We start from the raw sequence: 12,631 nt of genomic DNA on the forward strand, positions 1-12,631 counted from the left end.
AACATTTCAGGAGGTATTTATATCTATGCAAATCTTTGCTCCTAAGGATGTAAAAGAAGTTTCCACCTTTGCTTAATCATACTTTGAGTATGTGAAGGCTAACTAAAATGCAATCTGAGGCCAAAAAACTTTGTTTTTAAGAATGTTTCATCCAGAACTCAAGCTATTGATATTAGATCTGCCTGGGACTTAGAATACAAAAAGAATTAACCTAATAATCTATTTCTTCCTAGGCAAATCATTGCAAATGTTTATAAGGCTCTGAGTCTAGCCTGTCTGTCCTAATTGTCAGTACCCTGCTATCCAGTACGTACCTTATAAGTATATATATGTATGTCTGTGAATATGTATATATATACATACACCTACATATATATGCACACTCATTTGCATGGGGCAGCTTTAGAAAAGCTGAGAAGGTTGCACATGCCACTTCATATGGCTTTAGTAGCATAGTTGTACAATTAAACATTCTGATAGCACCATATTTTCCAATTAGCTGTCTTTAGTGGTACTGCTAAATTTCTAAGTCATTAGTTTATTTACCTAAATATATACAGACTTACTACCTATTTTAAGTTTTCCAAAGTTATAGCATTATGGTACTAGAAAGGGTACAGGAAGATTATTGTTGAATTTACATCCTTGACGGACTCTATTTAAAACATATTTTGCAACAGGTCAATTAATGGTGTATATTGTCCAAAGAGAAATTTCTGGTTAATTAAGGTGAATGAATATTTAACAACTAAAGTTCAGCAGGACTGACTTTCTACCAATAAATCCGTAAGTATTAGTAAAACATGGAAGTGTACTTTGTTTTGCCATGAGTTTGATTTGTTACTTATGAATTTAGTATTCCTGCCTAGAAATTTAACCACTGTGGTTCTTAAAACTATTTCTGTGTTGCATCATTTCTTTTGCCAAAAGAACTGTCAGTTGTTTGTGGTGGTTTTACCCCTATTTTATTATTGATATTTCTTGCCTTTTCCAGGAATGGAAAAAAGGTATTTATATTCTTCTGTATAATGCAGTTGAATACAGCAGGGCTTACTTAGCAGTTATGAAATGCTCCTTTCTGTTTTTTTAATGGCATTCAGGACTTCAACTATATGGGTTTTCTAATGAAAGGCTAGTGAAAGATTAACAGCACTTCCTCATTTATAGAACTGCCAGGTGATGTGCCATCTTAGAACTAATTCTGGGGGTGCATTGTTTTAGTTTTAACAACTAAACAGGTTTTGACCTTTATAAGCTTCTGGGGTTTTTAAAAGGGCTCACTCTAAGCTGCACTAATGCCTCTCCTCCTATTCTTACAATAAAATCATACTCTTGGTAGCATTTAGGTTGAATTTTACTCTCTGTTAATTTTGTTGTTGGTTTGTAAAGAAGTGTTAAGAAAATCCAGAAAGTTTTGATAGAGAAATGATGATTCAACTTTTCCTTTCATTCTATACAAGACTGTCATCCTTGTTTTTGTACTATCTGTTGCTGTGTGTGTGAGACACAGAAAGAGACATTTATGAAGAGAAAAGTATGGTTATTATATTTTAATACTTGGACTTTTCTTTAAAATATTAAAATGTCATTGCTTTTTTTTTTTTCCAAAGAGACAAAGCGTTTTATTGCTTGGCGCAGTAGGAGAACAGATGGCCTATTGGTCCAAAAAACTGTGATAATTCTGATAGTTTTATAGTATCAAAAGATGGACAGTTTTAGGATAATGAGTACAATGGCTCCAGATGTAATTAGAAGTGATTTAATTGTTGAGCATGTACAGATTGATTGCATACTTAGTCACAGAACTTATGTAAGAAAATAGTGGCCTTAATATGATAATGGGTGTGATTTTTAGTATTATGAGGTATAGCTGACTTGTAGGTTAAAGTCTAAGCTACTGCATATATCAGGTGGGCCCATTTTGGTTAGATCCAGCTTTGGTTATCAAGATAACTTTGGACTTGGGGTAGGTTAGTTCTGAGCTGACCCAAGACCCTTCATTAATAAACATTAGGGGCTGTTTTTAGTGATCATAAGACTTTAAAGTCAAAAAAACTGGATAAATAGGTACAAGTGAAGGTTAATCATAAGGTTTTTACAATCTCAAGGACATAAGATAAAGGCTATACAATCATTATCAGAGATCAAGGCAGTTGGATTACAGTTCAGGTTTCAGGTATTTCCCTCTATCTACTCTAATATACCAGAAAGTAAAAAGGAATATCTACATTATGATTCAGTGATCATAATCAGTCCTTAAATCCTAACTTCTTGCTTTCAACTCCTCCCTCTCATTTGATAAGTTGCCCTCAATCTTGATGGATATTTGGGCAACAACTCTTCTAACTGTTTCATGCTGAAAAGGGGGGCATCGACATTATGGGGCAGAGGGATGAAACTGGTGGTTCTTTCTTGGAGAGACTGGTACTTCTGGGTTTCAGAGCTTATCTAGCATAGGAACAATCCGGAAGCTTTAAGTCTCTGAAAAACAAACTTAGTAAGTTAAACTTTTGTAGAGCCCAAGGTGTCCTTTAGGGTTTTCAGGAATACTGTTGGTTGGGGCTTGCCATATTGTGGTAGTTTGTAGTATCTGGCTGAAATTTGCATAAGAGTAACCTCCAGAATGACCTTTCAACTCAGTTTGAAATCTCTTAGCCATTGAAACTCAATTTACTTCTTTTCCCCTTTTTGATCATCCAATTCCATGATGCCAGGGTCAGCCTCATCCCTGGGAGTCATGTCCCACATTGCCAGAGAGACTTAATGCTACCCTGGAAGTTAGGTCCCACATAGGGAGGATGTATTGAGTTTATTTGCAGAGTTTGGCTTAGAGAGAGATCACATTTGAGTAACAAAAGAGGGTTCCTGGGCTGACTCTTTGGCATTAATTATAAATAGGCTTAGCTTTGCCATTACAGAAATAAGTTTTCACAAGGGCAAGCCTCAAGATCAAGGGCCTGGCCCATCAAACTGGGAGCCCCCACTGCCTAAGAGAACATGAGGAATTCCCCAGGTGGGTAAATTTAACATTTCCGTTTTTTCTCTAGTCCCTCAAGGGGCCTTGCAAATACTTTCTCATTTTTTGCCTAAAATACTTTGAAATGCATCAGAGTATAACAGTAAATTGTATAGAATATCAAAATTTTATTCCTTATTCTAGGTTCCATGTCAAATAAAGCTGAATTAGGTTGTTTAAGTAAACTGACTAGACAGGTTAAATTAGACAGTGTACTACAGAAAATTTAAATTTTGGACAAAATAAACATCTCTTCTTTGGTCTCAAACAGAAGTCAAGGTTTTAAAATATAGACAATATTATCTTTTACCCTGTACTCTTATTTAACTTAGTCTTAACCAGATCAGCTTTTTCAATAGAAATCTGATTTTTTTCAGCTTTTTAACAGTTGTTGTTTCCAGTAATACTGACTCTCAGAGCTGGAGACCGCTAACTCTGCGTCTCAGGTGTCACTCAGATATCTCAGGTGCTAGGGAACTGCCAGGTTATACAAAGAGAAAAACACCTCAGAATTTAGAATTTACAGTTAAAGCTTAAGAGTAAATGTGACTCACCAAGGTTCATTGCAGCATTATTCACAATTGCCAAGAGATGGAAACAACCAAAAATGTCCTTCAACAGATGAGTGGATGAATAAAATGTGGTATGTACACACGATGGAATACTACACGGCAGTAACAAGGAACAATCTCGTGAAACATATGACAACATGGATGAACCTTGAAGACATAATGCTGAGCGAAATAAGCCAGGCACAAAAAGAGAAATATTATATGCTACCACTAATGTGAACTTTGAAAAATGTAAAACAAATGGTTTGTAATGTAGAATGTAGGGAAACTAGCAATAGAGAGCAATTAAGGAAGGGGGAACAATAATCCAAGAAGAACAGATAAACTATCGTGGGTAAATTTAACGTTCTGGGATTGCCCAGGAATGACTATGGTCTGTTAATTTCTGATGGGTATAGTAGGAACAAGTTCACAAAAATGTTGCTATATTAGGTTATTTTCTTGGGGTAGAGTAGGAACATGTTGGAAGTAAAGTAATTATCTTAGGTTAGTTGTCTTTTTCTTACTCCCTTGTTACGGTCTGTTTGAAATGTTCTTTTATTGTATGTTTTTAATTTTTAATTTTTTTTATTTTTTATACAGTTGATTTAAAAAAAAAGTTTAAAAAAAAAACAGGGAAAAAAATATGCAAAGCCCCCTTGAGGAGCTGGTGGAGAATGCAGGGGTGTTGGCCTGCCCCACCTCGATGTTGCTAATGTGCTCACAAACATAGGGGACTAGTGATTTGAAGGGCTGAGCCCTCTACCACAGGACTTGCCCTTGGGAAGACTGTTGCTGCAAAAGAGAGGCTAGGCCTCCCTATAATTGTGCCTAAGAGCCTCCTCCCAAATGCCTCTTTGTTGCTCAGATGTGGCCCTCTCTCTCTAGCTAAGCCAACTTGAAAGGGGAAATCACTGCCCTCTCCCCTACATGGGCTCAGACACCCAGGGGAGTGAATCTCCCTGGCAAAGTGGAATATGACTCCCGGGGAGGAATGTAGACCCGGCATCATGGAATGGAGAACATCTTCTTGACAAAAAGGGGGAAATGAAAGGAAATGAAATAAGCTTCAGTGGCAGAGAGATTCCAAAAGGAGCCGAGAGGTCACTCAGGTGGGCACTCTTACGCACAATATAGACAACCCTTTTTAGGTTCTAATGGATTGGGGTAGCTGGCGGTAGATACCTGAAACTATCAAACTACAACCCAGACCCATGAATCTTGAAGACGATTGTATAAAAATGTGGCTTATGAGGGGGGACATTGGGATTGGGAAAGCCATAAGGACCACACTCCCCTTTGTCTAGTTTATGGATGGATGAGTAGAAAAATGGGGGAAGGAAACAAACAAACAGACAAAGGCACCCAGTGTTCTTTTTTACTTTAATTGCTCTTTTTCACTTTAATTATTATTCTTGTTATTCTTGTGTGTTTGGTAATGAAGGTTTCAGGAATTGATTTTGGTGATGAATGTACAACTATGTAATGGTACTGTGAACAATCAAATGTACAATTTGTTTTGTATGACTGCATGGTATGTGAATATATCTCAATAAAATGAATAAAAAAAAAAAGTAAATGTGACCGCTGTAAAAGCTTACAATCTAAGCCCGAAGTTTCTTATAACCAATTCTGAATAAGCTATTTTCAAAAATAACATTTGACAAGGCTGTTTTATATTGACAAACCATAGCAAAGTTTTTGTCCTATCTCACCTTTACATATTTACCAGGGTTATGTTAATTAACAGGTAAGAGATAATTTATGTATTTGTTTTGCTTCTCTTTTAAAGTCCCTTTTTGTTGCAGATGAAGTTCAGACTTACAGCTGACTACAGTATACTTTTAGAGAAGCATTTAGGGCAAAGCAGTGCAACTAACAATAAATTTGGCTGTTTCCATGATCTATAGCCTTTTTCTAAGAATAACTAAATGATGACTAACAACATCATACTGTTGTCTAGCATTACACAAATCACTATCAGGTTATAACATGGACAGTGAGAACATTGTCAAGTTTTAAGGAATTTTGTACAATTTCTAAATATATTAATAACACTTCACCCATACATATTTAGCTAACAGGATTAAAAAATCCATTTTAATTATTGAATACTTCCCAAATACCTCCTATGTAATATGTTAAAATATTTTAGCATCTTACTTTTATAAGGTGAAAGAACAAATCTTTTGTAAGTTTTCCTTTAAAAGTGAGAAGACTTGTCTTCCGAAATAAAGGATGATAAACTCAACATAAACATCAGTAGGGATATTATTCTGATACAAAATCTTTGTCTTCTAGACAGATATTCAGATAGTTAAAGAAACTTTTCGTAACTTCATTAAGAGCAGACTAACAATCCACGTTATTTTAACAGAGAACAAACTAAACTTTAGTCTTGTATGAATACAAAGTGTGACTCAAAAGCTCTTTTTTTAAAAAAAAATAAGCTTATCAAATTTTTGGTCAGCATTGACTAAGACAGAATTCACTTTTATGAACGTTCTACAACTTTCCATGTTCATTCAGGGCTTGTAGTCAGCAATGACTACAACAGACAAAATTTACCCAGAAAATTTGGTCCTCATAATATGGAAAATAATAAAAATGCTGTGTATCCTGGATTTGTAGTAATCCAGGAAGACTTTTTCATAGTTCTCAAAGGCCTTTCATTTCACTTAGATTTTATTCAGTCACTCCTATCCTAAGGCTATTTCTATTTTAATAATGATCTGATTACATGGTTACCATTGCAAAGGTATTATTGGAAAATAATAATTTTAACAAACATGGCCTATTCCACAACATTTCTTCTATGCCTACTATTTCTGATTTCTCTGGCTCAGTTGAAAGACTTATAAACCACACCTCACCATCTTTCCACACTAAGCCCTTTCCTCTTAACTGCCTTAGGTGGTAGGCCCTGCGGGCAGGGATAGGCAAAACAAGGAAAAATGAGGTCTGGTTTGTGGAACTTGAATTTAAAAGATTGAGATGAGGGTGATGGGATTTGAGAGTTCCTTCACCCTTCTTTTAACTGTTTCTAATTATTAGATCTATTTCACTTTAGGCTGTGACCCGGACAATTGGAAAAGGTCTTTGCCTTTTCCAGAGGCAGCCCTCTGTCAGCCTTCTGCTCTCTTAGGGAAATTCCAGGGGTGGTTTTTTCTAACTTCCAGGTTTGTTTACAGTAATTACAAAACTGAGGCTTTTGTTTTAAACCCCTACTGCCTAGAGGGTTTTTCTTTTTGGACTTCAAGATTAATAATTTATAAATATATTTAAGTGCTTATTCATTTTTTTAATGTAATTTTATTGAACTATATTCACATACCATACAGTCATCCAAAGTGTACAACAGTTGTTCAAAGTATCATCATATAGGTGTGCATTCATCACCACAATCAAACATTGATAAGGAGGAAATAAAACTGCTAGGATGACTTTAATTAAAAAAAATAGGAAAATGGCAAGTGTTGACAAGGACATAGAGAAGTTGGAACCATCATTCATTGCTGGTGGGAATGTAAAATGGTGCTGCCACCTTTGGAAACAATCTAACACTCCCTCAAAAGGTTTAACAGAGTTACAATATGATCCAGTATTTCCATTCTTATGTGTATACCCAAGAGAAATGAAAACGTATGTCCACATAAAAACTTGTTCATGACTGTTACTGCAAAGGAAAGGCTAGGCCTCTTTGTTGCTCAGATGTGGCCCTCTCTCTCTAGCTCAGTCAACTTGGCAGGTGAAATCACTGCCCTCCTCCCTACGTGGGAACTGACACCCAGGGGTGTAAATACCCCCGGCAACATGGAATATGACACCCAGGGAGGAATCTGGACCCAGCATCATGGGATGGATAACATCTTCTTGACCAAAAGGGGGAAATGAAAGGAAATGAAATAAGTTTCAGTGGCTGAGAGATTCCAAAAGGAGCCAAGAGGTCACTCTGGTAGGCACTCTTTTTTTTTTTTTTTTTTTTTTTTTATTTTGAAATAAATTCAAAGTTGTAGAAACAGTTGCAAAAACAATACTAACCCCATACACAGAATTCCATCATACCCTGACCCCCTCCCCCGATAGCCCAATCCACCAACTTTAACATGCTGTCACATGACTATTACTTTCCCTCCCTCCCTATCATCCATCATCTATTGCTCTGTCTTCTGAACATATGAGAGCTCTGCACACATCCTTGAACAAACACTATAATTCACATATACACTTCCCATGAATAAGAACATTCTTTTATGCAATCCCATTAAGCACAGTTAAGAAGTACAAGAGATTCAACAATGATACAAAGCTTACATTCTATATTTCCTTTTCCTTATGTCTCAACTATGTCCCTTTGAGCCTCCTGTCCTCCATCCTCCAATCCCATCCAGGTTCATCCTTGGCATTCAATTGTCATCTATTTAGACTGTATTTTTTTTTTCAATTGTGGAAACATATATACAGCCTAAATCTTCCCATTCCACCTCCTCCCTAGACTTCCATTAGTGGGATTAATCACATTTAGAATGTTCCCACCATCCGTTACTAGAAATTTCCCTTCACCTCAAACAGCAACCCTACACTCATTTCTTAACTCCCCATTGCCCCTTCCCCCATTTCTCTTAACCCATACTCTACTTTTCATCTCTATGGTCATATTCTCTGATAATTTCTTTGTGTTTACTGTGGGGCTTAAAATTAAACTCTTAAATGCATAACAATCTTGTTTTTCTTTGATGCCAACTTAATTTCAATAGGACACATAAACTATGTTCCTATACTCCTCCATTCCCCCACCTTTATATAGTTGTCAAAAATTACATATTTTACGTTGAGTTCAAAACCACTGATTTGTCATTAGAGTTTGTGTATTTTATATCATGTAGGAAGTAAATAGTGGAGTTACAATTTAAAAATTATTGACTTCTGTTTGTATTCCATTGTGGTTGGAGAATGTGCTTTGAGTATATTCAATTTTTTTTTTTTTAATTTATTGAGGCTTGTTTTATGTCCCAGCTTATGGTCCCTTCTGGAGAAAAATCCATGATCACTAGAGAAAAATGAATGTCCTGGTGCTTTGGGATGTAAGGTACTATATATGTCTGTTAAAATTTTCTGTATCTCTTTCTCCTTTCTTTGTTTCTCTGTCCGTAGGGCTCCCTTTAGAATCTGAAGTAGGGCAGGTCTTTTATTGGCAAACTCTCTCAGCATTTGTTTGTCTGTGAAAAATTTAAGCTCTCCTTCAAATTTGAAGGATAATTTTGCTGGATAAAGTATTCTTCATGGAAATTTTTCTCTCTCAGAATTTTAAATATGTCGTGCCACTGCTTTCTTGCCTCCATGGTGGCCGCTGAGTAGTCACAACTTAGTCTTATGGCGTTTCCTTTGTATGTGGTGAATTGCTTTTCTCTTGCTGCTTTCAGAACTTGCTCCTTCTCTTCAGTATTTGAGAGTCTGATCAGAATCTGTCTCGGAGTGGGTTTATTTGGATTTATTCTATTTGGAGTTCGCTGGGCATTTATGCTTTGTGTATTTAAATTGTGTATAAGGTTGGGGAAGTTTTCTCCAACAATTTCTTTGAATACTCTTTCTAGACCTTTACCCTTCTCTTCCCCTTCTGGGACACCAATGAGTCTTAAGTTTGGACGTTTTATTTTATCTGTCATATCCTTGAGATCCATTTCAATTTTTTCAATTTTTTTCTCCATTCTTTCTTTTGTTCTTTGATTTTCTGTTCTGTGGACTCTAAGACACTGAGACGTTGTTCAGCTTCCTCTAATCTTGTATTGTGAATATCCAGAGCCTTTTTTATTTGGTCAACAGTTTCTTTTATTTCCATAAGATCTTCTATTTTTTTATTTACTCTTGCAATGTCTTCTTTATGCTCTTCTAGTGTCTTCTTTATGTCACTTATATCCTGGGCCATGGTCTTCTTGATGTCCTTTAAATCCTTTGCCATGTTTTTATTCCTCGATTGTAGTTCTTTGATTAATTGTGTCAGGTACTGTGTCTCTTCTGATATCTTGATTTGTGTGTTTGGAGTTGGATTCTCCATATCGTCTGGTTTTATCATATGCATTAAGATTTTCTGTTGTTTTTGGCCTCTTGGCATTTGCTTTGCTTGACAGGGTTCTTTCAAGTTGTAAAAAAAAAAGATACCAATCTAATTTTTCAGAAAAACAGTTTGCTGGCATACACTTTCTCTAACTAACCAGCAGATGGCATCTGTGAGTCACCTATACCCCTCAAGTCAGTTCTCAACCTTGTTCCCGCGGTGTGTGGGGAAATGATTCTTGTGGGGTTCAGTTGGAGAACTCAGTTTAGGTGTGTTGCTGGAGCCGTCCGCCCTGAATGTGGGGTGTGTGTACAGGTGGCCAGGGAGGAAGGGCAGCTTTAATATTCAAATCCCCCAGGTTGCTGGGGATTCAAGGCCACCACAAGAGTCTAAGCCTTCATTTCATTTCAGCCCCAGACCCTCTCTCTCACTGTCCCACAAACCACCGGACTTGGCGTAGTGTCCCTGGGTTCTCCGAGCAGTTCCCCCCTCCCAGCCGCGATCCTCCAGGACCTCTGCCGAGGGAATGCCGTGCTACGTCACCAATGTGCGCCGTCCCTCAAGGGAAGCCCTGGGCCACCGGGCCGTGCAGGGGCGCTCTCAGCCTGATGCAAAGATGGCCGAAAGGGGTGTCTCAACCCCCCCCCTCCTCACACAGTTCCTCCTTCCCAGCTCCGGGACAACTGGCAGGGATCTGAGCTGTGGGCACGGCCCCTTGCAGGAGTTTATCCAGCCCTCCGGGGAGCCAGCTGCTAGCCGTGGGGTTTCTTTCTGCTTCCGGCTCTCCCCTCCATTCCCCAGCCCTGAGGGTATGGGCAGTGGGCTATCTTCCAGGCCAGACACCGAGAGGCCGGCCCAGCCCCCTCTTGCTGTTTTACTGCATGGTTCCCACTATCGCAACTGCAGCTGCTCCTGGGTTTTTCCCTTTTTTTTTTTTTTTTTAAAAGAGCCAGTTGGTCTCCAAACGCCAAGCCCTGGCTTCCCCACAACACCGCACAGCTGTGGGTCTTCCAGCCAGCTTACTCACTCGTTTCAGAATGCAGACTCCCGATTCACCAAGTATATGGCCCCTGTGGTACTAGGAGACCTCATCCAGCTGGCGCATCTCTGTAACCGGTATTCTGGGTCATTTTCTGGTTTTTATCTAGTGTTTTTCACGGAGGTGTTTTTTTGCCCTATCTCACCTAGCCGCCATCTTGGTTTCTCCACTTACTCATTAAAGCAATTCAAACAGCTGTTCAAGAGTTTTTTTGTTAATTTGCTGTTACCATCTGGAGGTATGAGAACAATACATTGAAAAGGCAGACAAGACACAAAAAGAAAGTTAATCACAAGAAACAAAACAAATACTTTTGAGAGGAACTGAATATGCATTATCTTATCCCATTTCTGCCCTTTTGCAGGGCAATTATAGAGTCATTCTCAGGCCATTTCTCCCCTGATCTTAAATCATATTGAGGCCAGATTGTGTTACAGAAATAAACCTTTTTCTCATAGATTCATAACAAAAATCTTTTCCAATTTTTCAAAATATAGCCCAAAGGACTACATTCAGGAATGCTATTGGAATTAGAATTTCCCATTGTAAAAGATTTTTTGGAATCAGTAACCAGTCAGGAACACTTTACCAAGACAAATGCAGTAAGACACCAACTAACAAATTTAAAGACACTGAACACTTACCGTATATATTTTAAGTAACAAGCCAATTAAGAACTAGACCAAACACACCAATTAACAATTATACAGGCATTATTACATCTAAGTAACACATCAATTAACAATTAAACAAGCATTAAATGCTTACTATACCTAGGTAGCATACCAGTTAACAGTTAAACAGGCCTACTTAATTTCATTAACTACCAATTGTTGGATGACATGTTTTTTTTAAGAGTATAATCAAAAGACAAATTTGAGGTAGAGTCCTCAAACCCCATACAGAATGGTACCCAGAAAACAGAAAGGTAATCAGGTGAGAGCAGGGGGATCATTCTGGAAGCAAGATCCAGGCCTTTAAGCCTAGGTCTAGGGGACTCAAACTGCCATATTAACTCCCCGATCCACTTTTACCTTGATGACTCACTCACCCAGTCAGATGTCCAGACTTGAAACTGGAAACAGTTTCACTCTTTGAAGCTCTTTAAAGTGCCAAGGTTCTGGAGTGCCAGCAGGACAGAGAAAAACCTGATTGCCACATCTTGACTAAATACAGTCCAGCGGCCACAAAAGGCTCGGTTACCTTGCTCACCTGCATTATCCGGTCTCCAGAGGCTCGGGCATCATCCGTTTGTGGGGTCGCCAAATTGTTACCAGACCAAGGTGGTGGATTCTTTTGCCTGATGTGCTCAAATGACCAAATCCTGAGACACTAGAGTTTCAAAGAGAGAAAGGGTTTTATTGCTAGGCATAAAGCAGGAGAGCAGATGGCCTATCGATCCAAAATCTGTCTCCTAAAATGTCATTGCTTTTTCATGCTGATTAGGTTATTATAAAAAGCAGTTTCATTCAGTGAGGTGAAAGTAACTATGTGCTTAGAATAATTGGGCACAGAGACTATTTATGATTTATAAAAAATGTTATTTTTTATACTTGCCTGATTGAATTGCCCCCTCACTTTTTGCCTTGAGTTTCTGGCTCTTCTTTGAACCTTCCCCTCCTTTTCTATCATCTGATGATTATTCCTTTCTTTTTTCCTTTCTTTTTCTTTCATTTCATTTCATCATTGGCAACAAGTATAATTCCTCAAGACTTTCTATTGCCCCCATTTTCTATCTGCAGATGTGTTTTGAAGTGGGTTTTTTTTTTTTTAATTATGCACCTTTCGTGAACTTTATTTCTGTCTCGTGTAGAAACTTTCCTAAGAGTAACGAAGGAGAGGAAGAGGCAGGACTTGGAGAATATATGCCAGCATAATCTAGAATATCCTTTTCCCTATGGAAATGTGTTTCCTTTTAGAACCTACCCAACACAAGTATGATGCTTAAGTGCTTGAAAACCAGTAAGAAT

The 12,631-nt window shown here is 37.9% G+C and overlaps 1 protein-coding gene across 2 annotated transcripts in view; it reads left to right on the forward strand.

Annotated features, from left to right (window-relative positions):
- The window catches only part of C1GALT1 (core 1 synthase, glycoprotein-N-acetylgalactosamine 3-beta-galactosyltransferase 1), a 123,002-nt gene that overhangs the window by 56,435 nt on the left and 53,936 nt on the right, over positions 1 to 12,631 (forward strand). Inside the window, exon 5 of one of the 2 annotated variants that reach the window (XM_037836761.1) lies at positions 681 to 1,464. The exons of the other annotated variant lie outside the window; for it this stretch is intronic. Within the exon in view, the coding sequence (XP_037692689.1) occupies positions 681 to 689 (9 nt within the window). The 3' untranslated portion in view covers positions 690 to 1,464. Of the gene's footprint in view, positions 1 to 680; positions 1,465 to 12,631 lie in introns of those variants that run through there. 2 annotated transcript variants of the gene reach the window in all.

The sequence above is a fragment of the Choloepus didactylus genome, chromosome 5 (genome assembly GCF_015220235.1).
Source record: "Choloepus didactylus isolate mChoDid1 chromosome 5, mChoDid1.pri, whole genome shotgun sequence".
Taxonomy (NCBI): Eukaryota; Metazoa; Chordata; class Mammalia; order Pilosa; family Megalonychidae; genus Choloepus; species Choloepus didactylus.